Raw genomic sequence first — 27,114 nt, 5'->3', positions numbered from 1 at the left:
TTTGAGGTTGCTGTGAGCTAGGCTGACGCCACGGCACTCACTCTAGCCTGGGCAACAGAGTGAGACTCTGTCTCAAAAAAAAAAAAAAATAAATAAGAAAATAATCCATTGCAACCAAGTGGGCTTCATCCCAGAGATGCAGGGATGGTTCAACATACACAAATCTATAAATTTGTAATACACCACATAAATAGAAGCAAAATCAAAGACCATATGATCCTCTCAATAGCTGCAGAAAAAGCATTTGACAAAATTCAACACCCTTTTATGATAAGAATGCTTAACAAAATAGGCATAGACGGGGCCTACCTAAAAATGATACAAGCCAAATATGACAAACCCACAGCCAACATCATACTGAATGGGGAAAAATTGAAAGCATTCCCACTTAGAACTGGAACCAGATAAGGTTGCCCATTGTCCCCACTGCTATTCAACATAGTGCTGGAAGTTCTTGCGAGAGCAATCAGGAAAGAGAGCAGAATCAAGGGTGTCCAAATGAGGACTCTTTGCTGATGATATGATATTGTATCTAGAAAACCCCAAGGATTCAACCAAGAGACTCCTGGAACTGATAAATGAATTCAGTAGAGTCTCAGGATACAAAATCAATACACACAAATCAGAGGCATTCATATATGACAATAATAGTCAAACTGAGAACCAAATCAAAGACTCAATACCCTTCACAATAGCAACAAAGAAAATAAAATACCTAGGACTACATCTAACTAAAGAGGTAAAAGACCTCTACAGGGAGAACTATGAAACACTGAGGAAGGAAATCGCAGAGCACGTAAACAGGTGGGAAACCATACCATGCTCGTGGATCGGAAGAATCAACATTGTTAAAATGTCTATACTACCCAAAGTGATCTACAGATTCAATGCAATCCCTATTAAATTACCAACATCATTTTTCACAGATATAAAAAAATAATTTTACGCTTTGTATGGAACCAGAGAAGACCCCATTTAGCAAAAGCAATTTTAAGCAATAAGAACAAAATGGGAGGTATTAATTTACCAGACTTCAAACTATACTACAAGGCTGTGGTTATTAAAACTGCATGGTATTGGCACAAGTGCAGGGACACAGACCAGTGAAACAGAACAGAAATCCAGATATAAAACCATCCACATATAGCCATCTAATCTTTGACAACGCAGACAAAAAAAACATATTCTGGGGAAAAGAATCCTTATTCAATAAATGGTGCTGGGAAAACTGGATAGCCACATGTAGAAGACTGAAACAGGACCCACACCTTTCACCTCTCACAAAAATCAAATCACAGTGGATAACAGACTTAAACCTTAGGTGTGAAACTATTAGAATTCTAGAAGAAAATGTGGGAAAGACTCTTATAGACATTGGCCTAGGCAAAGAATTTGTGAAGAAGACCCCAAAGGCAATCACAGCAACAACAAAAATAAATAAATGGAATCTGATTAAATTAAAAGGCTTCTGCACAGCCAAAGAAACTGTCATGAGAGCAGACAGACAACCTACAGAATGGGAAAAAATTTTCTCATGCTACACATCAGATAAAGGACTGATAACTAGAATCTATTCAGAACTCCAGGAAAATCAGCAAGAAAAAATCAAACAACCCTATCAAAAAGTGGGCAAACGACATGAATAGAAATTTTTCAAAAGAAGATAGAATGGCCAACAAACATATGAAAAAATGGTCAACATTTCTAATCATCAGGGAAATGCAAATCAAAACCACAATGAGGTATCACTTAACTCCAGTGAGAATGGCCTTTATCACAAAGTCCCAAAACAATAAATGTTGGCGTGGATGTGGAGAGACAGGAACACTCATACACTGCTGGTGGGACTGCAAACTAGTGCAACCTCTGTGGAAAGCAATGGAGATACCTTAAACAGATACAAGTAGACCTACCATTTGATCCAGCAATTCCATTATTGGGCATCTACCCAAAAGAACAAAAGACATTCTATAAAAAAGACATCTGCACCCGAATGCTTATAGCAGCACAATTAACAATCGCAAAGATGTGGAAACAACCCAAATGCCCATCAATACACGAGTGGATTAGTAAAATGTGGTATATGTATACCATGGAGTATTACTCAGCTACAAGAAATAATGTTGATATAGAATCTCTTATGTTCTCCTGGATACAGTTGGAACCCATTCTACTAAGTGAAGTATCCCAGGAATGGAAAAATAAGCACCACATGTACTCACCAGCAAATTGGTTTCCCTGATCATCACCTAAGTGCACATTTGGGAATAACACCAATTGGGTGTCAGACAGATGTGTGTGGTGGGGAGGGGATGGGTGTATACCTACATAATGAGTGTGATGTGCACCTTCTGGGGAATGGGCACGCTTGAAGCTCTGACTCGGGGGGGGGGGGGGGGGGGGATGGGCAATATACGTAACCTAAACTTTTGTACCCCCATAATATGCTGGAAAAAAAAAAAAAGATGATGCTTTGAGGGGGAATAAAACAGCTGCTTAAAAAGAAAATCTATGAGAGTACTTTGAACTATTCTGGAAACGTTTTCATTATTAAGTGATTCCTACTGAGAAATGTCACCTATAAAAATTCATATCTGCACAGTTAAAACTTGAAAATAGACTTTTCTAAGCTATTTAAAAATATTCAGGGTTGGGCATGGTGGCTCACACCTGTAATCCCAGCACTTTGGGAGGCCAAGGTAGGGGGATCACTTGAGGCCAGGAGATTGAGACCAGCCTGGGTAACACAGTGAGACCCCCATCTCTACCAAAAGAAAAGAAAAACTAGCCATGCATGGTGGCGCACACCTGTAGTCCTAGCTACTTGGGAGAGGCCAAGGCAGGAGGATCACTTGAGCCCAGCAGTTGGAGGTTGCAGTGAGCTATGATCCAGCCACTGCATTCCAGCCTGGGGGACAGAGTGAGATCCTGTCTCAAAAAAAAAAAAGAAGAAAAAGAAGAAGAAAAGAAAAAAAATTCACAATTAAAGAGTTTTAGGGGATTCTGAACTCATTATTGTTATTTAAAATACAAAAATTTGACAACTTATGAGTTTCTAAGAACTGGTTGATATCAGAAGGGATGACAATATGCTAGCTGAATAGAATAAGAACTTCTCCATTATTGACTGATGTGATTTAAAAATTGTGCCATAACATACAAAGCTCAGTCAATAGTATTTTCCCATTTAGCCCTTATCGTCATTAGGCATCCTTTTCAACTATTAAAAATGTCACCTAAATGAACCCCAACTTACAATCACACCTATAAATCCCTGTCAAAAAAAAATTAAGCATGTTCAATTCCATTATTTTTAGTTGACTAAAAAGGATTTTTACTTTTAATAAAATGCATTTTTAAAAATATTTTCATTTTCTCTTTAAAAATATATTTTGAGCATCTTATAATGTACATAGTATAGCAGTATAATAGCTGAGGTATGCATTTGTCAACGCATATTTAACAGCAAAAGCACCTGAAGTCCACTGATTTCTAGTTCAACTGGCAAGTTTAGTCTATAAAGTAAGTTATACCATTAGTTAACCTGTGCTTCTCAAATTTTACAGATTAAGGAGGAAATATAACTGCCAATTGTTAGGCAAATTACAAAACTCTTTTTCCACATGGATGTTTTGAATATAAACACTGGATTTCACAAACATCTGTATTTTGGGTCTAATCACACTCATTTTGAACAGAATAAATGGTATTCAGGTACTCATGAATCTTCCTCTAAAAGATTCCATTAAAAAAAAAAAAAAAAGGAAGGATATACTCCCCTCCTTTTTTTTCTGTAACATAATAATAGAAGTACACTTGCAAACATACCTATTAAATTCCTGGCCAGTTCTGCAGCAATATCACAAATTTTCTTCCTCATGCTAGATTGTGTTTCCATCTGAATAATCATTAGTAGTTCACTCTTGATGGCAGTCTGAACATCAGAAGGAAGTGTAGGATAGACTTCATCAAATGCAGAGGATAAAAGACGTCTTAGGAGAACGGCAGCCATTTGTCTAGCCTATAAACAGAAAACATTGTTAATAACTTGATGTCTTCCTACAGAAAGTATTTCCAACAAACTAGATTCACTCCACCATTGATACATTTCACTGTTCTATTTTTATATTTCAAAATCACTTCATTTTTTAAATGGAAAATATATAAAACTCTAATCACATTAGTCTACTGTATAAAAAGAGTGACAAAATAAGCCATTTTTATTTATAGTTAAGAAAAACTCCTAAGCACATTGGAATTCAAATAGAAACACATACCTTAGCAATGATATACCTGTCTTTAATTCCTCATTTAATACATTATTTGGGAAAAAAACGAACCTTAAAAATAAATTCCAAACCCTTTATAATGTTCTTTTCCTACCTCTGTCTAGTTCTCATTCTAGAATATCAAGTGCCTTTCCTATCAAGTGCCTTAGACTCCCAGCCTGACTTTTATTATATAAACACATTTTCATTAGCATCTTAGATAATGTGCTATGAAATCCACTGACCTTGTTATGCTTCTTTCATGCAAACAAACATTACAAGCTCCCAATACCTAAAAAGTACTAACTGATCTCAATGTGAATTTTCTTGGATTCTCATTTTCAAACCTGTGGATATATTAAAGTTTGGCATTTTCTGAATAACATCGCTTGAGATTATGAAAAGAAGCTGATAAAAATGCCACTGTAAAGTCTTATTATATCAAACCAATAAATCAGTGAGAATACTGGACCCAATCTTTCCTGTTTTCATTTTTTCCAGGCTGCTGCTACTCATTATTACTATAATTACTCTGGGACTGTGACCAACAAAGTTAAGCTATACAAATAAAATTGGATTTTTTTTCCCTCCTTTACTTTTCACTGAGAAATCTTTATATTGAATAACTTATGGTAGGTAGAAAACTTTAAAAAATATTTAATATATGCCCTAGAAAGAATTTAACTTTGTTGAAATTTTTATAAATGGTTAAAAATTGTGTGTAATTCTTCTCACACATACGCTAAAAACTATAAAGCTACAATGAAGATGCTGAGGCTAATTCATATTATCATCTAATTCCTAAATCAAATTAAGATTTACATAGGATTTAATACAAGCTTTTAAAATATAATTCAGTAGCTTTCCATATTATTCTTGGCTTTAAATTTTTTTTAGTAGCTAGCTCACATTGATATTCAAGAATTAAAACAGCCATCTGTTTTTAGTGATAGAAGTTATCTTGTATGTGTTTCTTCTGTATGACAATCATTTTGAGTTACAGAAAAAGAATAGTTACAAAGGCAAGGAAGCACCTTTTGTCATCTATTTTAAAAAACTGAGGCACTTTTATACTGCTTTTTAAGTGTTATGAGAGAACATGAAATTGCCAGTGTAAACTGATTTGACTGGAAAGTCAGGTAAAACACTGTAAAAGTTGTGTGACTTCATCTCTACCAAGTACAAGCATTTGACATGTAGTGTGACTGGTAGCAAAGAAGTCTTACTCAATGAACTCTAAATGCAATGTTTAATAGGTGGAGTAAGTTTTCTAGACTTGGGTATTTTGATACCTTTTCCAAAGTAAACAGATATTCAATTGTATTCAATATTTATGAGGCTATTACTTTATTGGAGGGAGAAGAAAATTAGCTACTAAATGCATAGGAGAATTAGTAGAAAACAATAAACCCTAGGAATTAGTTTTCTTAAAATTGAAGCAAATTTAAGTTTGGTATAGTAACTAGGTAATTAGCTAAAAACCATGATTTTAAAAAAACTCTAGAAATGTCTCTGTTCCTAAGCATATCTTTAGTACATATACTTCATCTAGAGATGGCTAAGTATAAATTTTAAAAGACAGACAAAAAGTATTTTTTTAAAACACTGAACACATTAAGACACTGAATTTTCTCCTTTAGAATGAATTGTTTCAAGGAAAGAAAACAATATTTTTAGCTACAGAAATCACTTAAATTTAATAGTTCTTATGTAATTATTTATAAAATCACTAACTTTTATCTACCCTTGATATATCTTCTTATGGGAAAACAGGAAATTCTCAGTCTTAATAAAGAGTACTTAAAAATTATATTGTAACTCCTAAGTAACTTCTGGAAATATTAAGTTTAAAGTTCTAATAATGTGTACGCCGTAAATAACAATTCTCATTTCCACTCTGACCATGATCTAAAACCCCTACATGATTTATAAGAATATAATATTCTCAGATATTAAGGAAGTACCTCTTCAGCAGCAGTTGTATTTCTGATGGCTTGTAAGAGGAATGTGATCTTTGACTGGCCTGGGATGTTCTCATAGGTTTCCTACATAAAAAAGAAAATTAAAGGTTAGAATATAGTGTTAGAAAACTTCATGAGTAAACCAATGGAAGAAATGGAATGAAGAGTGGGAAGGAGTCATGCATGAGAAATCATTTAATCTAGGTCTGGTGTTGGTATTTTTTTTTTTTTTTTGTGACATGAAATATACCTCAGACAGTTTAGGAAAGACATGTCATCCAAGGGGTTGCTTCTCAAGTTCCTTTCTACCTATATCTCTTTACTAGATGTTTCTAATGTGCGTGTGCACTCTCCCAACTTATGCTCCCTGGTTAACAAACCTAAAGGCCTGGGAGGCCAAAAAAAAAAAAAAAAAAAAATCACCAAATGTGACATGAGCTGCCATGCTGCAAAATAGGTGCTCACCTATTATCACCTCATATTATGGGAAACTACTCATCCTGTCGACATTTTTTAGACTTGATGATGTAGAATTGGTTCAAATTACCACTACTTAGAACTACCAGACACGTATCTCAGATGAAGCAACTCAGAAAAGGAGAAAGGAAATATTCAAATCCTTTTTGTCACATTTTCTTTCAAGCAAGGATTATACTAAAACCACATATATAAATAAATGACTATGTTCAGGAGAAATTTGGCCAGGAGATTTTAATATCTTTTCTGGATCTAATAGCAAAAAATTTTATGACTTAGGACACTCTTTCCCTTCTCTAATAATAATATAAAACCAGAACAAATGGGTTAACAGTAAAAAGTTGACAACAGTTAAAAGACAGATGGACAGAACAGATCAAAAATCAAGACCCAACTATACGCTGTCTACAAAAGTAAGTTGAAGACAAGTATACTTTTATGCATGTGCAAAAATCCTAACAATGGCAGTCTTTTACTGTGGAAAAAAAATCAATTTAAGTATACCTGGAATTACTTTCCCTAAGAAGCCTCTTAATAAATAAATGATAATCTACTTTTATCTATCCAATTTAAAGGTCTAATGCAGTTTACATTAATTTCTTAGTAGTCTAAGTCCAAAGAGCTTACTTGCTCTCACACTGCTACCATGCTCTATAATCTATCTGGCTTCTCCTGAAAGAAAGTGACAAGGGAGTTTGAATAAGAAGTCTACTTTGAATCCTAACCTACCTCATACCTTTCACTAACTCCTCCCTGGTATTCTCTGAGATACTGACAGGGAAATAAAGGCTTATAAGTTAAATGACTTGTCTAAGACCACAGGCAGTACGTGGAAAACAGAACTCTGGTCTTCTAAGGCCAAAGATACTCAAAATCTCTCTGGCACTGAAAGCTCTGGGTTTCACTCCTAGGGGATTACCCCACTAAACAACCAAGTTCTATTTATGCAGTGCTACAGTTTTCAAACTTCTCAAATATATTTTTGTCTGGGGAAGAAGAGATTTTGGGAGAAAGCAGAATTCGAGATCTCCTGATAACCTCAAGTTCTCACTCTAGTAAAAAGTACATAGGATCACCACAATGCTAAGAACTGTGCCAAAAAGTATTCACAGCTGAGGAGAGAAGATGGTCTGAATTTATTTATCCAGAAAGGAGATAATTTGTGTAAAGATATTCACAAGCTGATTGCAAAAAATAGATATGCACCTTGAGATTTTTCACTTAATTTTTATCAAAGCAACTAAAAAATCAATACTGTTAAAAAAAAGTAATTTTTTATTTAAAAAGTCTCACAGTACAATGAAAACCTCTTTTTCCTCCTTGTACTTAGCTTAGCTTTGGATATACTGTTGATGCTATAAATGTTCAACACTTAAATTTCCAGTGGTCTAAATTGAGTTTTTGAAAAAAATTCTTTACTAGGCTATCACTCTCAGAAAACCTGATATAAATTTTGAGGATCTCTACCCTTGTCCAGGTGGAACTATTGATGTAACTAAGCTAACCCTAGCAGAGACTTATAAACTTTAAGTCAAGTATTAAACTCTATTCCATAATGAATTAGAAGTCAGCGGTGGGAGAGTTTAGTATGAGTGACAGATGACTTCTCCAAGAGTGTTCTTCCCATTTGATATGTTCTACTGTGGTAATCCAAATGTGGTATTACATCTGTACCATAAACGTGGTCAAAGATAATGGTTTGGCAAAAAGAACGTGGCCATAAAATCTAAAGTGTAATTTTTTCTTAGCCTGAATAGAACTTAAGTTGCACAAAAACAGGGATGGTATCTCTTCATTGTTGTATCCAAGGACCCAGCACATTAGAGAACAGCCAATATAAAGAAAATGTTAAAGAATATTCCTAGTACTAGTCCAGTTAGCTTCAGTGAATGTTACTAGTATTGTGGTAAATAAAATTTCAGTTCCATTTGATTCCACCTTACGCAATCACACAATGTAAAAATCTCTCCTCTCCTCTTCCCTGTCCTCAAAGGAGAAATGCTAATAAGTACTTATCTCACTCATAACAAACATTTACAGTGAGCCTACCTTGCATGAGGAAATGTAAAAGAGGGGACATGAAACTTTTACCTATTAAAGAACTTTTACCTGGTTCCTCAACAATCAGGTATGTTTTTCAATATGTTATCCTCCATCAATTTAAATCTCAACAATGAAGTCCTATATTAGAATCAATGAGGAACAAAGTCTGTATGGAGAACATTAATAATATAATCCATGCATATGATTAATAAAATACTTAAGCTTATGTCATATAAAAATGTCCAGTCTTGAATATTCAACTTTGGGGCCAGTCAATTATTTGTTTACTCATGTTAGTTATTGCACTGTGAGACTCAGGGACATGCAAATTATTTCTCGAAATGAGAAACATTTTCTGTAAAATTAAAAAGAAATGTGCTTGCAGGTTTTAATAGAAACAAAATATAAAGCCTATCAAATGGCTTATACAATGGAAAAGTTTTAAAACATTTTAAAGTTTTGAAGCCCTTCAATGATTTCAACAAAATATAACAATAAAAAATTCTTTTATTGTACTTGATTTCATATTTGAATACAAAAAAAGTTACTGTGGTCAACGGTTTGGTATTTATTTGTCAACTAAGTATTTTTATTTTGACTGAGTAAATTACAAAGATATTTACTGAGCCCTTGCCAAATTCTTTTGTTGAAAAAAAGTATTTCTGTATTTGCTATATCAGACTTAATATTCAATTTTATTTAGATTGATTACTTATAAAAGGTTTATTTCATAAGGCAAAAAAGAAAGGGGTATTATATGGCATCAGGGAGTTTCCCCCTAACATTTACATTTTTGGTCAAATCAGAAAAATTCTGTATCACAGTACTTACTTTACATATTAATATATTATCAGGATTTACAAAGAAAGTAAAAATGTAGTATATGAATGTTTCCACTAGGAATAAAGAGACTAAGAGAATAACAGTACTTATTTCCAATTGTTCTTTATGAGAAAATGTGCTGAATGCTGCTAACTATCCCCAAAGTGATGTAAGTGATAAAAGATTTACAACAGGCACCAAATGGAATTCAAGCTAAACCAGACACTGGTATTTAGTTCAATAGAAGAGAGATTCCCCACTAGGCTTGACAATAGAGACTTAAGCAACTGGAGGGAAGAGGGAGAATTAAACTAGCTTACTAATTACAATGCTGTTCTGCTTTGTAACACAGGGAAATTTCTATTATGGTTTGGGATTAAGAACTTATTTTGGTGAAAAATAACCTCTAGAGTTAGCAGAATGTATTAAAATGTTTTTTAGCATCATGATATCCCAAGGGCAAATGGATGTAATTAATATCCGCATCTTACTTCTAAGGACAAATGCTACTTTTAGGTATTCTACAAATAAACCTGGCAAAGTATGCAAAGACAGGTATTCATACACTCCTATGTACAGTTCTATTTTTAAGAGGACACTGTAAATCTCAATATCCATTCATAGAGGGTTGCTTATATAAATAATACAATCCACCTATACAAAGTATGATCTATAGCTGCTTAAAAAAATCTCTTATATGGCAATGTGAAATATACTGAATGAAAAATGCAAAATTGCAAAACAGTGTGTATTACAAGCCCATTCAAGTAAAAATGAATGTACATGTATATGCTTGTACACATATATTTTCAGGGAAGATTCATGCTAGACTTAAGTGATTACTTTTGGGGAATGGGATTAAAAAACTATCTGTATTGTTTGAATTTTTATCCTGAACAAAATACATGCATGATAAATGAATAAAGTTATTCAAATAATGCTAATAGTTGGAAGTGCTTTTTCTTACAGAATCAAATTTCTAGTGTATTTACTTCACTTAACTATAAAACCACAAAGCCTAACTACCAAGTCCTCAATCTATTCAAAGCAAGTATTAACAACATTGTGGTTTTAAAGACTATAAAACTCTTTGGGTCCATGAGGTCAGAAGAGGATCCGTCCTCAATTTCATTAGCTATATGTAAAATAAATTTTTACTTTGTAAAAATATGACTGAACATCCTTCACTATAAAAAGAACTCCATATAATCAAGTTCGAAGGTACACTCTGATAATGCACTTAAAGGAAACTGGAAAGTTTCTCCCTTCTCACAAGTATCCCACGTTATCTCAACACTGACAATGTACACATTAGTCTTCTACTGAACCAAGTGTCTTACTACTACTTGGTAAATGAGTTCACAGATATACATGAAAAAAATGTCTCTTCAAACTATATCCACAATTCCACATCTTGAAGGCCAGGAGCCAGAGGTGGTTAAAAAAAGATTCAGGTTAGATTTAATGAAGGTGAAGACTTAAACATATGGTATTGTCCCAGTTAAACAACGGAAGCCCCAATACATCCCATTTATGTTATGAGACCACAAATCTCTAGAGATCAAAGAAAATTTGTCTGATTAAAAGTAAAGTGGAAGCTGCTTACAAAGAAACCATAAAGGCAACTTCACAAAACTGGGGGTGAGGGGAGAGGAAAATCTAGTTTCTGATACTAGGACCCAGAAATGAGAAAGAGAACTAAATGGAAACAAGTGGAAAGGAGCAACAAGGCAGAACACACATATCAAAAGGCGGGGATGGGGAAGGCAGGAACAGTGTGGGAGATGAGCGGGGAGTAAAAGCAGGGGCGGTGGGTCAATCAGCAGCCAGGGTTTGGGAGATCAAGAGGGCTGGGTTGGGTGGAGACAACGGCTGGAAGAGCGTAGGCTTCCGCTGGGAGAAAGCGGGAAAGGGGCTGCGGAGAGTAGGGAAGGGGGTCAGGCAGCGAAGTTGGGGCCCAGGGCCCGTCCAGCACCCCACACCCCTCCCCGCCGCCGACTTCCACCTCTGGGCGGGAGCGGCGTGTCAGGAGCGTCCGCACGTGTATGCGAGGCGGCGGGGAGGTAACTGGCGCCGGGCGCCGCGGCAGCAATGGCCGGAAGGGCCCGAGGGCACGGCCGGGAGCCGCGGGCCGCCTCACACGTGGGCTGCGCGGCCACCGCCCGCCGGGCCCGGCCTGCGCGGCTGTCGCGTCGGGGCCGAGGCCCGGCGGGGCCGCGTCGGGGAAGGGTCGGCGCGCCAGCCGGGGCGCGGAGACTGGGGCGGTGAGCTCGGTTACCTCTGCCTGTTTCCGGACCACATTGTCGGGGCTGAGCAGGTTTCCCAGGAGCAGGTAGAACTGTTGCTGCTCCGCCGCGGCCGCCGCCATTGCGCTAGGCGTGAGAGAGAGAAGGAGGGAGGGAAGACAGGAGCCGTGAGGCGCGCTGGCGGGCCGCGGGAGGGGTGGGGGCGGGCCCAGCGCGGGGACCGGCACCAGCGGCGGCGCGGGGCTGAGGGGCCGGGCGGGAAAGGGCGGGGCAAAGGGGAAAGGGGAGGACGGGGAGGGGCCCCGCGACCTCTCACCCCGGCCGCGGCTGCCGGCTCCGGCGCCTCATTGGCTTGGGTACAGGGGGCGGAGCCTTGTCCGCCTCCTTGGGGGCCGCACCGATTGGCTACGCACCCTACAGTGCCGTCACTGGCCGCGCTCGGCGGGCAGCCTGGCTGGGCGCGGGTGGAGCGGACCGATGGCTGGGGCCGGGGCCGGCACCGAGGCCGGGGCCGGGGTGCGTCGCGGGGGCAGTTAGGAGCCGGCTGGCGGACGTGGTCGCGGCGAGGGGCGTGAGGCCCGGCAGGGGAGGAGGGGTCAGCTCCAGAGCGCGGGAGATTTCGGCGCCGCGGGCTGACCGGCCTTCTCTCCGGCCGACCTCTAGTCCGTCCCCGCGGCCTGAGGAGCAGGCCCCACCCCCTCGACCCCTCACTCTCAGCCCGCCACCCGCTAGGAGGAGGGAGGTCTTTTGAAACCCAGTTCCCACTTAAATTCCACCTCTAGCCTCTACGGACCCCTCAATCTGTCAGATCCTTTGACCTCTCCCAGGGCTGTGACTCAGGCCGCCCCTTCCTCTGGCCGTGCTCACCGGTGATTCACGCCTTGAGTTTGTCCGGAATAGGGGTTACTCAGCCAGGGGCTCTCTTGCCACACAGTCAGCTCGCGGTCGTTGTGGGATGTCCACGTAGCACACTTGCCCCCACCCCAGGATCCATGACTATTCCCTTGAATCGCTTGTTTTGGGGTCCTGACATCTCCCTCCCCAAAGCAGCACTGGTTTGTAGGGCTGATATCTCAAGTGTTTACTAATTCCCAGCAGTACCAAGGAACCCAGAGACCTGATTTCAATGGCAGCACAATGCATTGATAATACACGCAATCTGTCTTTACTGCTGGGGCTGCCAAAGGCCGAGAGAGCAGAGTTCAAATTAAAGGGCATTTCTGTTGAGACCCTACTGTGTCCAATGCATGGGGCTAAAGGTGCTAGTGGAAGAAAGCAATTAATTTTTGCTAAAAATGTTGCTACATTCCTGGTGAGGTTTTACACTGGGGGAGATGGAGAGTAGTGGCAGCTCATAGTGTTTAATTTAGGGAATTTAATTTCCTGTTTGCTATTCTGCTGTAGTTCCACTCTTTGAAAGTCTTAAAACATTTGCTCTTTGGTGAATGATTTTAAATCTTGGCCGTACATTGGAAGCATCGGCCACTATGTTCAGAATCTGGGCTGAGGTCCTGGGATCTACAAGCAATGCGATGGCCAGCCAAGATTTTTTAAAAGATTCTAACTGATTCCTAGAAAAAATTTCCTCAAAAAGTCTTAGGCTGTGACAGGGATAGAGTTCTCTACCAGAGATCCGCAGATCTGTCTTTGTAGAATCAATGTTTCTTACATGGCACAATTTTTCATTCTGATGCCACATTATTTCTTTAAAGACAAACCATTATGTAATTTGTCATTTGATTTTGATTTTGATTTTATTTTTTTGTAGGTCTAGTGGGCATGTCCGGATTCTGAGGAGGCTTCTTGCTCACCCAAGGTTATTTGGAGTTTAGGAATTAACATAGTAAAACAACTATTTCTAATGACTAGGCTAACGATGAAATAAATTGCCTGGAGGCTTGGTTAGGATATGGCCTGATCGCCAGTTACTTTTTAACACCTGTTGTGGTATGTGTTTTAATTGGCAGTGAGTCTGTAGATTACATGTTTGCTTAATTCTATAAAATCATACAAATTTCTATTAAATAATAGAAATTCCAACATAAGTTTGCAGAATTTGTCAAAATTGGGACTTGTTTTTTAATGAGGCAAAGCATAAATTTAAGATTGTTTTAGGCCAGAAACAGTTTTGTATTAGTGGCGACATCAACTGCTAGAATATGTAATTACAGCCCAGCCTTATTTTGACATTGTAAATAATCAAAAGAGAAAAAGTTGTTTAAGGTTAATGAATAAAGAGATCCCCAAATGGGAGAAATTTCAGTAAGCTTGGAGTGGATGGCAGACATTCTGACAAATGGAGACCAGTTCTGGTGTCCAGAAAACCTACTAGGTGGGGACTGTATTTTCAGCAGCAGGATTGGCATTTTGGAGAGTTTATAATGCTCAGCTTTTTGGGAGATTTACTGTACTTATAAGCCCATTTTCCATAGAGAAATTCCTGTTTGTTTTATAAGAGAATTATTTTCTCATAAGAATATATAATTATTTTTCAGATATTATATAAAGGCAGCCTATAGGAATATACATTTATTTATTTCCCAAGGAGATTGGATGATGGGAGGTAAAGGGCCTTGAACTTGAGTCTAGTGGATTTGGATCTTTAGTCTCTTACTAGTTTGTGTGATCTTGAGTGAGTACTTAATGTTAGCCTCAATTTCTCATCTACAAAATGAGGATAATCAAAGTATAATACTATTAATCACAAAAGTTCTAACATTAAATTATAATTGGAAATGAAAGGCAGAGATAGAAAACTTTGAGCCTCACTCACTCCACATTAGCCATCATTGCTTTGGGCAGATTAACTGTGAATGGCAGCTTCCGATGCCTTTCCCTTTCAGTTTATTAGACCTCACATTACCTCCATTAGGTGCTGAAGGCATATTTGCTCAATGCATTTGCAACCCCTCATAAAAAAAAAAAAAGGGGTGAGGTTAGGGGAAAAAGAAGACTCAAAGATTCTATGGGTACCGGAAATCTAGGTAGTGTAGGATTTTGATGTTTGTCCGGAGGTACTTTACAGTCTGGGCACGACCTATATGTAATAAATACTACAGGAGGCAAGGCTCCTTAACAGGAGAGCGTCAGAATCCTCTCCTGCTGCTGCTCTTGGTTTGGTGGGCTCCCATGATGGTAGGAGTGTTCTGAAAATGGAAGAATGCTGGAGAAGGTAAGCTTATAACAGCAGTCTCCAACCTTTTTGGCACCAGGGACTGGTTTCATGGAAGACAATTTTTCCACAGACCAGGCCGTAGAGGGGATGGTTTTGGGATGATTTAAGCACGTTACATTTATTGTGCAGTCAAACCTCTCTCCTAATGATAATCTGTATTTGCACCTGCTCCCCAGTGTTAGCATCACCGCCTCAGCTCCACCTCAGATCAGGCAGTAGATTCTTATGAGGTGTGTGCAACCTAGATCCCTGGAATGCACAGTTTACAGTAGGGTTTGCTCTCTTATGAGAATCTAATGCCACCGCTGATCTGATGAGGAGGGGCTTATGCGGTGATGCAAGTGATGGGAAGTGGCTGTAAATACAGATGAAGTTTCGCTTGCTTGTGGCTCACTTCCTGCTGTGCGGCCCAGTTCCTAACAGGTCACCAACTGGTACAGGTCAGTGAGTGGCCTGGGGGTTGAGGATGGTAGACTTATAAGACCTCTGTGAAAGCTTCTCTCAACTGGAGTAGAATTTGGTTTTGTCTGTCCTTTCTGATTTATGGGGTGCTGAATGCAAATAAAATAAGATTCTCTCAAATGCACAATAAAGTTGCCTCAGAACTACAACTTTTAGTACTGGTAGTTTTAAGCACTTATTTTGAGGGTCAATTTAGATAATATAAATGAAAGTATTATAATCTGTAACTGTACACAAATCTAAGCTGATGGTATTATTTACAGGCATTTGTATTAATGTTAAATGGTACAATGAAAAAGAACTTTGACTTTATTTGCTCATCTGTAAAATTGGAATAATAGTTCTCTATAGGAGTGTTTTAAAAGTTAGGATAATATATGTAAATTTACATAGTACGGAACCTGCCTAGACAGCTTTTATTAGTAAGATGGGGCAGGTAGGACCTTAACATTCTTGAAGGACATTGCACACAGTAGGCCCTCAGCAAATTGCTGAATTGAACACAGGCAGGGGAAATTTTGCCTCACTTACTTTCTTTTGCATACTCTCTCTCTCTCTTATAGTTTTATATTTGAAATTCATTGCATGTATGTAGGTGGATGGATTCATTTTAAGGAGACAGTAGAGTTTGGAGGCTCAGAGCAGAGGCTCTAGAGCCAGCCAATATGAAAGTTTAAGTGATAGCTTCACAACTTACATGCTGCATGATCTTGCCCAAGTTAATTAACCTTTCTCAGCCCCAGTTCCTCTTTTATGAAATGGAGATAATAGAAGTACTTTTTGCCACTGATTAAAATACTTGGCATTTGCCACAGAGTAAATGCTTGATGACTATTAGCTGTCATTATTAATACAGATTGAAACCTCTCCAATTCGTAAACTTAATTCTGATTGCACATCTACCTGCTAGATTATTACATTTTTATATCCCCATTATATAGGTAGTCATATTATGAGGAATGCATAATAATTGTGGTTAAGAAAAAATTTTAAGTTTGATTTGATCATCACAGAATATTTAAGGGCCATTTCTAGCTTTCAGTGCTACAGTTGCACTGTCCAATGTGGTAGCCACTAGCCGTACTGGCTAGTGATTATTTGAAATGTGGCTAGTTCCAATTGAGATGTGCTTTAAGTATAGAACACACACTAAATGTCAAGGACTTAATAGGAAATTAAGAATAATAATTTAGGCCAGGTGCAGTGGCTCATGCCTGTAATCCTAGCACTCTAGGAGGCTGAGGCAGGAGGATCGGTTGAGCTTAGAAGTTCAAGACCAGCCCAATCAAGAGTGAGACCCCGTCTCTACTAAAAATAGTAAAAATTAGCCTGGTGTGGTGGTGCATGCCTGTAGTCTCAGCTACTCGGAAGGCTGAGGCAGGAGGATCGCTTGAGCCCAGGAGTTTGAGGTTGCTGGGAGCTAGGCTGACACCATGGCACTCTAGCCCAGGTGAAAGAGTGAGACTTTGTCTCAAAAAAAAAAATAATAATAATTTTATGTTGACCACGTGTAGAAATGATAATATATTGCGTTAGAGTATGTCAGTTATATTTATTAATAAACTATATTGTTAAATATGTTAATAATTTCACCTGATTCCAAAGTATGGCTACTAGAAACTTTAAAATTACATATGTGATTTGCATTTGTGGCTCACATTATATTTCTATTGGGTAGTGCTCATTGCTAGAAAATGAAATAACCAACCAGCTACATATAGGTGTCCTACGTACTTTGTACAATGAGGTTTAGAAAGTGACTTTTCACCAAGTGAAATCAGTTACCTTATAGTGTTTTCTGTTGCTTCCAGTTTTCCGTCTTGATTCTCAGGGATTTGGAGACATGATACAGTACTTTCTGAGCAGTGTTCCTTGCTTAGGAATTTTCTTCCCCTGCTTGTTTGACATAAACAGAATTGTGGAACTTTAGAAGGGAATTAAGACACTAGATTTGATCTTGTAGAATAAATCCTTATAAGTTAAATCAAGGACTGGCTAAGAGCTGGGGGAAAGAATACCTTTTATTTTCTTGATGTTGTTTTCATTTAAATGTGGTAAATGGGTTTAAAAAACATCATTTGTTGCATTTTAAAACCTGAAATAAAAATATACTTAGCAGAAGGATTTTATTTTTAAGTTAAATGTTTTTCCTTTGAACACAAATAGGTTGAAAGGAAAAAGGTGGAAAAAGACACACCATGCAAACAGTATCTAAAAGAGAGCTGAATGGCCATAATTAATATCAGATAAAATAGACTTTAAGATAAAAAGTGTCATTAGAAACAAAGGAGGACATTTTTATGATAAAAGGGGGATCAAACAATCAGGAAGATATAACAATTTTAAACACGTATGCCTAACAGAACTCCAAAATACATGAAGCAAAACCTGACAGAATGAAGGAAGAAGTAAACAATTCAACAAAAATAGTTTGAGACTTCTGTTCCCACCTTATACTAATTGATAGGATAACTAGACAGATCAATGATAAATGGAAGACATGAAGAATAATATAAACCAACTAGACCTAACAGACATGTGTACGACACTCCACCCAACAACAGCAGAGTATACATTTTTTTCAAGTGCATATGGAACAGTCTAGAGGATAGACCTTATGTTAGGTCATAAAACAAGGCTCAGTAAATTTAAAAGGATTGAAATCATGCAAAATATGTTCTCTGACCATATTAGAATGAAATTAAATTAGAAATCAAGAACAAAAGGAAATTTGAGAAATTCACAAGAAATTAAACAGTATGCTCCAAAATAACAAATGGATCAAAGAAGAAATCACAGAAGAAATTAGAAAATGCTTGAGATGAAAGGAAACAAAAATGTAGGGTACTAAAACTTATGGGATACAGGGATAGTGCTCCCAGTGAAACCTAGGGATATACGCTTACATTAGAAAGGATAGAAGATCTCAAATCAATAATCTAACCCAGTTTCTTACAAACTAGCAAAAGAAGGGCAAACTAAACCCACAACAAGCAGAAATAAATAATAAAGACTAGAAAGGAAATAAATGAAATAGAAAATAAAAAATAGAGAAAATAAAAATAACTCAAAATTGTTTCCTTGAAAAGATCAACAAAATTGACAAACCTTTGGCTATACTGACCAAGAAAAAAGACTCAAATATCAGGAATGAAAGAGGGCACATCACTACCAAGCTTTCAGAAACAAAGAGATTTATGAGAGAATACTATGAACAATTGTATGGTAACCAATTAGATAACATAGATGAAATGGGCAAATTTCTAGGAAGACACAAATTTTCAAAACTGATTCAGGACGAAATAGAAAACACGAATAGACTTATAACAAGTAAAGTAATTGAATTAGTAATTTAAAGCTTCCCACAAAGAAAAGTCTCAGACTAGATGGCTTCACTGGTGAATTCTACCAAACATTTAAATAAGAATTAACACCAATTCTTCTCAAACTCTGCCAAACAATAGAAGCAGAACAAACACTTACTAAATCATTATATAAATCCAGTGTGACACTCATACCAAGACTAGATAAGAAAACTATAGACATTATTGACATAAAAATTGTCAACAAAATACTGCAAACTGAATCCAGCAACATATAAAAAGTATTGTCTACCATTATCAAGTGGAATTTATTCCAAGAATGGCACATATGTTGGCACAACATATGAAAATCAGTGTAATACTATATTAATAGAATAAAGTATAAAAACTATATGATCATCTCAATTGATGCAGAAAAAGGCTTTCAAATAATCTAATATCTTTTCATAATAAAAACACTCAGCAGAATAGGAATAAAGAGGAACTTCCTCAACCTCATAAGCCAGCTATGACAAACCCACAGCTAACATTATACTTGATGGAAAAAAACGGTATGTTTTCTCACCCAAGATTAAGAACAAGACAAGAATGTCCATTCCCACCATTTTTATTCAACATTTTACTAGCAGTTCTATCTCTATTCATAAGTGGCATGATTTTGTACAGAGAAAAATCCTAAAGAATCCACACACACACACCAAAACCAAAACCAAAACAAAACACAACTATTAGAACAAACAAAATGAGCTCAGTAAGATTGCAGGATACAGGTACAAAAATCAATTGTACTTTCATACACCTGCAATAAACAATTCACAAATGAAATTAAGAAAACAATTTTATTTATAATAGCATCAGAAAAGAATAAAATACTCAGGAACAAATTTCACAGAAGAAGTATAAGATTTGTAGGCTGAAAATTATAAAACATTATTGAAAGGAATTAAAGAATACCTAAATAAATGGGAACATATACATGGATTAAAAGATTTAACATTATTAAGATAGTGATACACTCCCCTCATTGATCTATAGATTCAAGGTAATCCCTATCAAAATTCCAACTGCTTTTGTTTTTGACAGTTATAGACAAGCTGATCCTAAAATTCACATGGAACTGCAAGAGATTCGGAATAGCCAAAGCAATCTTCAAAAAAACAAAAGTTGGAAGACTCATACTTGCTGAATTCAAAGCTTACTGTAAAACTATAGTAATCAAGACACTGTGGTACTGGCATAAGGATAGACATATAGATCAATGAAATTGAATGGAGACTCCAGAGATAAACTTTACATGTGTTGTCCGTTGATTTTTGACAAGGGTACTGTGATGATTAGTTTTATGTTTCAACTTGGCTAGCTAGGCTGTGGTGCCCAGTTGTTCGGTCAAACAGTAATCTAGCTGTTGCTGTGAAGGTATTTGTTGATGTGATTTGACATTTATAATCACTTGACTCTAAGTGAAGCGTATTACCCTCCTTAACATGGGTGGGCTTCATCCAATCAGTTGAAGTCCTTAACAGCAAAGACTGAGTTTTCTGGAGGAAGAAGCAATTCTGCCACAAGACCACAGCATAGGAACCCTGCCTGAGTTTCCCACCTGCTGCCCTGCCCTGCAAATATGGACTTGCTAGAGCCCACAATCGTGTGAGCCAATTCATTAAAATAATTGATAGATAATCTTCTGTTTCTCTGGACAATGCTGGTCAATACAAGAGTCAAGACCATTTAATGTGGTAAGAACAGTCTTTTCAAAAAATGTTGCCGATACAACTGGATATCCACATGCAGAAGAATGAAGCTGGACCTGTATCTCACACCATTATAAAAACCTCAGAATGGATCATAGACCTAAAGGTAGGAGCTAAAACTATAAAATTCTTAGAAGAAACCATAGGAGTAAATCTTTATGCCTTGAGTTAGGCAATCGTTTAGATATGACACCAACATCACAAAGACAAAAGAGAAAAACAGATAAATTGGACTTTATAAAGTTAAAAACCTTTGTGCTTTTAAGGACACCACCAAGATACTGAAAAAAACAACCCATAGAATGGGAGAAAATATATGCAAATAATATATCTTATAAGGGACTTGTATCCAGAATATATAAAGACCTCTTACACTCAATAATGAAAAGACAACCCAATTAAAAAAATGGGCAAAACATTTGAATAGATATTTCTCCAAAGCAAATATACAAATGAACAATTAGTGCATGAAAAGATGTTAGACATCATTAAATCTTTAGGGAAATGCAAGTCAAAACCACAATGTGATACTCCTTCATACCCACTAGGATGGCTTTAATAAAAAAAGCAATAGCAAATGTTGTTAAGAATGTGGAGAAATTGGAACCCTTATACTGGAACCCTCATACTTTGCTGATGGGAACATAAAATAGTGCAGCCACTGTGTAAAACAGTCCAGCAGTTCCTCAAAAAGTTGAACAGGGAGTTACCATTTGACTCAGCAATTTCACTTCCAGGTATATATCCAAGAGAAATGAACACATGTTTACACAGAAACTGGTACATGAATGGTCATAGCAACATTATTCATTATAGTCCAAAGTGTAAACAATCCAGCTGTCCTTCCACGGGTGAATGGATAAACAAAATGTGGTGTAACTGTACAATGAAATATTACTTGGCAATAAAATAAAGTACTAATACAGTCAACAACATGGATGCACCTTAAAATCATTATATTATGTGAAGGAAGTCAGACAAAAAAGACCACATAGTTTTTGGTCCCATTTATGTGAAATGTCCAGAATTAGCAAATCCATAGAGACAGAAAGTAGATGAGTGCTTGGATGGGGTGAGGTAGGAATGAGTGACTGCTGGAGGATATGGAGTTTCATTTAGGGTGATGAAATGTGCTAATGGTGATGGATGTACAACCTTGTGAAATATACTAAAACAACACTCAATCGTACACTTTAAAAGGCTGAACTTTGTGGTGTATCAATTATATCTCAATAAAGCTATTATTTTAAAAACACTTTTCCTTAGAGATCTCAGGGAGATTGATCCAGACTCTAATTACTGATTTTTTTTTCATTGTTCACAGTATTTTTATCTGAGTTCAGAATACATGGATAACAAATTCCTTACCTTTAAGCCCTTAAGCATTTCTATGTTACTTTTCTTTCTCCTCCCTTCCCCACTTCAGTAAGCTGGCCTATCTCTAAGCATTCCCAAACCAATATCTGGGGAGAGGAGGAATGGAGCGATTCAGAGATGATATAGCCTATAGATTTTCCTTTCTATCTTTTTGCTATTTCTGGCAAGTAGCTTACAGTTTGGACACAATGACATACACCTTTTACCCCAGGCATTATGATGACATACACAGTGGAATGTTAATTGTGACATCAGTCCACATCTCCAGGTTGCAGCTACTCTCAGTTTAGGTTTTTATCAGCCTGCAGTTAATGAGGAAGAAACAAAAGGGACTTCGTAATAGTTCATGTTCTTCAATTCCACCCACCCTGTGTGTAATGCTACTTGATGCCACATTTAACTGAAGTAGTATTTATTTTAATGAGCATTTCATTCATTCAGTTGTTTAAAAAGTATTTATTGGGCACCTTCTCTGCAGTGGGCACTGCCAGGCAGTGGGGATTCAGTGGCATGCCTGTGACAGTGTTCCCATCTTTTGAAAGAAGTCAGATCATAAGTAAGAAGATAGGATAATTACACATAGTGATAAGTAAAAAAAAAAAGAGGATAATGGGATCAAGAGTGACAGGAGTGGGGGTGGGGTGCTACTTTAGGGACATGGTCCTTTGAGGGGAGGTGACAAAGGCAAGTGAAGATATAGAGGAGATTCCCCCAAGCAGAGGAGACAATACAGAAGCTCTAAGGGTATATTCCAGGAAGGAAAGAAGGGTATAGCCGGAGGGCAGCAGGCCAGGAGGGAGAGGCCTGGGAGGTGAACAGAGGCCAGGCCACCCAGGACATTGCCAGAGCTCAGCAGTGCATTCTGCTGCTAGGGTCTCCTGATAGTTCCGTGGTGTGGCTTGTTCTAAGGCAAAGAGGAAGCCATTGGTGGGTTAAGTCAGAGATAGGTGACCTGAAAAACAGCTTTAAAAGATCATCCTGGCTGCTATATGGGAAACAGACAGTAGGAGAGAAGGAGAGGGAGCTGCAGGAGGCTGAGGAGGCCATTGCAATACTCCAGAGAAGACAGAGGCCTGGACTGTAGTGGGAGCAAACAGCAGGGTCCCACGTGACCAGTTTTAAATGGTTTTCTTTTGGAAATAGAGCTGGACGTAGGGTGCAGAGGCAGATCCAAGTTTTGTGGGATCTGAAACTTATACAATCTGGGGGGCTTCTGTAAGAAAAATAAACTGAACACAAAATGAGATAGAGGACATTGATCAGGTCCTGAGCGAGGGAGGGGCCCTGAAGCTTAAGCTTCATGAGCTTCATGGTGAATCCTCCTTTGATGGTGGCAGGGGTAGGGTGAGGTCAGGAGAAATCAAGGATGCCTAGGTTTTGGGTCTGCGTAACTGGTGATACTGCTGAGGTGAGAAGGAGGTGTTTGGATAAGGTCTGAAGAGAAGAAAACAAAAGCTGGGGTTCCCTCATGGCAGGTTTGAGGTGCCCAGTAGACAGCCACATGGTGCTGTCCAGTGGATGGATAGAGGGGATGGAGCCCAGGAAGAGGGCACGGCTGGAAACGTCAAGGCATCACTTTCATGGCACTCAAAGCTCTGGGAATGGTGACATCACCTTGGGAAGACAGAGCCAAAGATTCGGCCCCCAGACAACTAGACACTGAGAGCTCAAGCCCAGGAGGTTTCTAGTTTCCAGTTTATAGTTTATAATCCAAATATAATCATAAGAGGAAACTTGTAGTTTAACAGTAGGCATTTAAATTCTAATTCCCTTTTGATATCTGCTTGCAAGGGTTTCTTTTACACTTAGGGATCCACTAATGAGTGTAAGGATAGTTGGATGAACAAGTAGGCACACATGATAAGAAAAAGTCAATTACACAAAATCTTTGATCAAGGGAGTTTATTTTGTTTTCATTTTTTCTTACACGTCACGAGTAGTAAGATTTGCTTGATGCCAAGAAAATAACTATTTTTCTCTAAATTTTCTTCAACCATTCAGCTCTCTTACCATCTAATCTATTTCTCTACCTCTCAGAAACTTTGCTTTAATAATATAGAATTTAAGTGATCATTTAAAGAAATTAGATCAAACTAAGATATCAAAAGACCAGTCCTCCTGCCATCTTAATCTAAGGATTTATCTAGTTAGTTTTGTTTATACTTAAGTTTTTGTTTGATTATTCAGAGAGATAATAGCCCCTACCCTTTTAAAGAATGTGGGGAGGGAGTGGGAAGAGTAGGAATGTGTTTTAAGATCTATCTGCCGTGTAAAATCAGAGTGATATTGGACCCGTGGGATGTAAATGCTTGTGTTACAGGGATTCAGTTACATGATAGGCCAAGCACTTAATCATGAAACTAAACTATATATGGAAAATCTGGATAGAATACACCTCAAAATAGGAATTCTGGTACTTGTACCTGAAGATCACTATAAAGCAATCCCATCACTTTATTATTGAAGCTGGTTAGACGCAGTTTGCAGAGACTCCTGTTCTACCAATGACTTGGCCCATATGATTTGACTTATTTAGTGGTTTTGAGATTAAGGGCTAAATCTTTTCTGAGGAAAGAGGAGGACTATTCTATTTAAAAACTAAATGAAAATCATAGTATTGAAGCTGTTGACTTTAGGAGATTTAGAGGAAAGATTATGTTAATGTATATATGTTTAATTTCATATGGTGATAGGTCATAAAGCTAACCTAATCCAGGTAAGGGGATAGAAAGTGATGGGGTCTTTACTAGTGTGCTCAGGGGAGACCTTTCTGAGATTCAGCAATGCATTTCTTCATGAAAATTTTCTGGCAAAGTTATTTAAAAGATTAATATTAAAAATGCTCAAATTTTTTTTCTATGTCGGATTTTTATTTCTTGATGATAGCTACCAAGATTTTGATCTCTGAGTGATAACCTCTTATACTTTATGTCATTTAATTCTCATTTGATCAATGAAAACACTTTAAACATTTATTAAATCCTTCATGGCCTTTGGCAACCTTTTGAAACACTGAATTATTTTCAGCTTTCTGAGGTGGGGTGTATAGGACAAGCGTCGGGCCTTGGGATCAGGAGACCTGGCCCCAGTTGCAGCCGTACCATTAACCAGCTGTGACCCTCAACCAGGCTCTCAATGCTTTCCGAGGCCTCTGTGTCCTCACCTGTGAGTTGGGAGAGTTGGCCAACACCGCTAGGGGATCTTCCCAGCTGCAACATTTCAGCATCATCAAGCTAGTCATCACCCTGTGTTGTAACAGAGCAACGACCACAGAGGCCACTTAGGGTGGCTTGACTCGCAATGAAACTACTCTGAATCTCCGGGCTTTCATCTCTTGTATTTCTGCCTGGTTTTAAAAGTATTTTTTTCCTCATTTTTCTTGTTAGTCAGTTGTCACTTATTTTAGCTGTCAATATAAAAAATGACAGCTGTTTCCACTTGTCAGCTGTGTGCTTTGGAAACCAGATGACCAAGTGCGTAAGAACGAAGCACAAGAGTGTATGAACTTGGTACAGAGAGCCGAGTGTATTTCCTGTAGAACAGCATGCGTTAGTCTATGACAATTAATTTGGCCACTTGGGTATTTTTCACTTGGAGTTTATAACTATGTTCCAGACGATTAACTCTCCTGGAAAGCTAACATAGTGCTCCAACACAAAACTGTCTCTCATACCAGCCGTTGGGGTTCCAACATATAGATGCATGAACTCTTAAGTGACAGAACAAAGCCAAACGGTTTATGAAAGTCTAAATTAAGCTTTTATATATATTATAAAGGCATTCTCATTTGACAAATTCCCTGTATCTAATAATTTTCTCTGTAAAATGACATTTTGGCCTGTTTACCCCTAGTTAGGGGATTAAGCTCTAGGAGTTCTAGTTAAGTAGATGGTTCATTAAGTAGTCTTTTGACTACTTAATGATTTAGTTTTCACACAATGAAAATGAATTATATTTTCCCTCATTTACTTGACTAGAGATCTCTGAAAACGAAGATAAAGTGTACTCACCTTCTGAGAGGATACAACCATAATGCGTAGAAGCCAAAACGGAAACTCTAAAGATTTTACGCAGAACATCTTGAGACTTGAGAAATTCAAGCCATTATGAATCACACGGTGGGGGGAAGATGGGTATACTCACACCTAATGGGTGCGGTGCGCACCGTTTGGGGGATGTACATGCTTGTAGCTCCAACTTGGATGGGGCAAAGGCAATATATGTAACCTAAACATTTGTACCCCCATAATATTCCAAAATAAAAAAAAAAAAACTTAAAAAAAGCACTTTTTTTAAAATAGGAAAGCCGGCTAGAAAATCTTGGTGGATTGAATTTCGATTAATTGGTAAATAGAAGGTGAAATGATCAAGAAACAAATATCATAATTGTAGGAGAAAATAATAGGAGCTTTTTGTTATAAAGGAAATACAGACCAGAATTAGCAGTGGCTAGAGACAGAGCAAAATCTTTCTGATACTTATAGACTCACTTGGGTGCTGCAAGGATCCTGATCAGGAAAAACAGCTGTTCCCGTGCATGGGTCCTGGAAAAGTTTCTCCCCAGAACCACCTAAATGAAATACAAACCCATGGCTGACTGTTTCAAGATGGCTATGAGATCATTAGGATAATAACCTACATTCTTTTGGGCAACTCTAATTAAGTGATGCTTCCTTAAGCACATGGAGGCAGTCGCCAGCTAATTTAAGGCAGGTGGAAATTGTTATTGATTTTAAGAATTTAGGGGATTTTTGAAGGTGAAGGGGTAAATACCAAGGAACAGTGAGCAATCATGGAATTCTCATTCTTTCGTCCTTGGTTTCTGTGCAGTAGGTTCTCAGAGCGATTTTCTCTGACCTTTCCTTTCTTTTAGGTGACTGTGGTGACTCTGGGAGACAGGAGAGCTAAGGGCACGTCCCTGATCTCACAGAGAAACACTTTCCTTCCAGTATCATGCTAATTTGTTCCTCAGTACGGATTAAGTTTCTACATTTTTCACATCTAAATGCGAGGGTTGGGGATTACTTACAGCAGTCAGAGCTGTTCTCTGCACTATGGTTGTTCCAGTCGTGGGATGTCCCTAATCCCACAGTTCTGACCTCATGGCTCAGAGAGGTCACCATGGAGACACCTGGCCGCCATTATGACCCGCTGCAGGTCAGCAGCCTCACGCTCCTGGCCATTTCCACCTGCCCACCCGCCAGCGTCA

At 38.0% G+C, this 27,114-nt stretch overlaps 1 protein-coding gene across 2 annotated transcripts in view; it reads right to left on the bottom strand.

The window, feature by feature from the left end:
- The window catches only part of IPO5 (importin 5), a 60,611-nt gene extending 34,136 nt beyond the window's left edge, over positions 1–26,475 (bottom strand). The window contains exons 1-5 of one of the 2 annotated variants that reach the window (XM_069467049.1): positions 26,396–26,475; positions 17,240–17,350; positions 11,850–11,943; positions 6,233–6,313; positions 3,829–4,021 (exon numbers count right to left, since the gene is read on the bottom strand). In XM_069467049.1, coding sequence (XP_069323150.1) covers positions 3,829–4,021; positions 6,233–6,313; positions 11,850–11,939 — 364 coding nt within the window. In that variant the 5' untranslated portion in view covers positions 11,940–11,943; positions 17,240–17,350; positions 26,396–26,475. Of the gene's footprint in view, positions 1–3,828; positions 4,022–6,232; positions 6,314–11,849; positions 11,996–17,239; positions 17,351–26,395 lie in introns of those variants that run through there. The other variant, XM_069467050.1, reaches the window with a different exon arrangement.
- Between the last annotated feature and the right edge of the window lie 639 nt (positions 26,476–27,114).

Source organism: Eulemur rufifrons, chromosome 4 (genome assembly GCF_041146395.1).
Source record: "Eulemur rufifrons isolate Redbay chromosome 4, OSU_ERuf_1, whole genome shotgun sequence".
Taxonomy (NCBI): Eukaryota; Metazoa; Chordata; class Mammalia; order Primates; family Lemuridae; genus Eulemur; species Eulemur rufifrons.
This window is presented reverse-complemented; position numbering and strand designations above follow the sequence as displayed.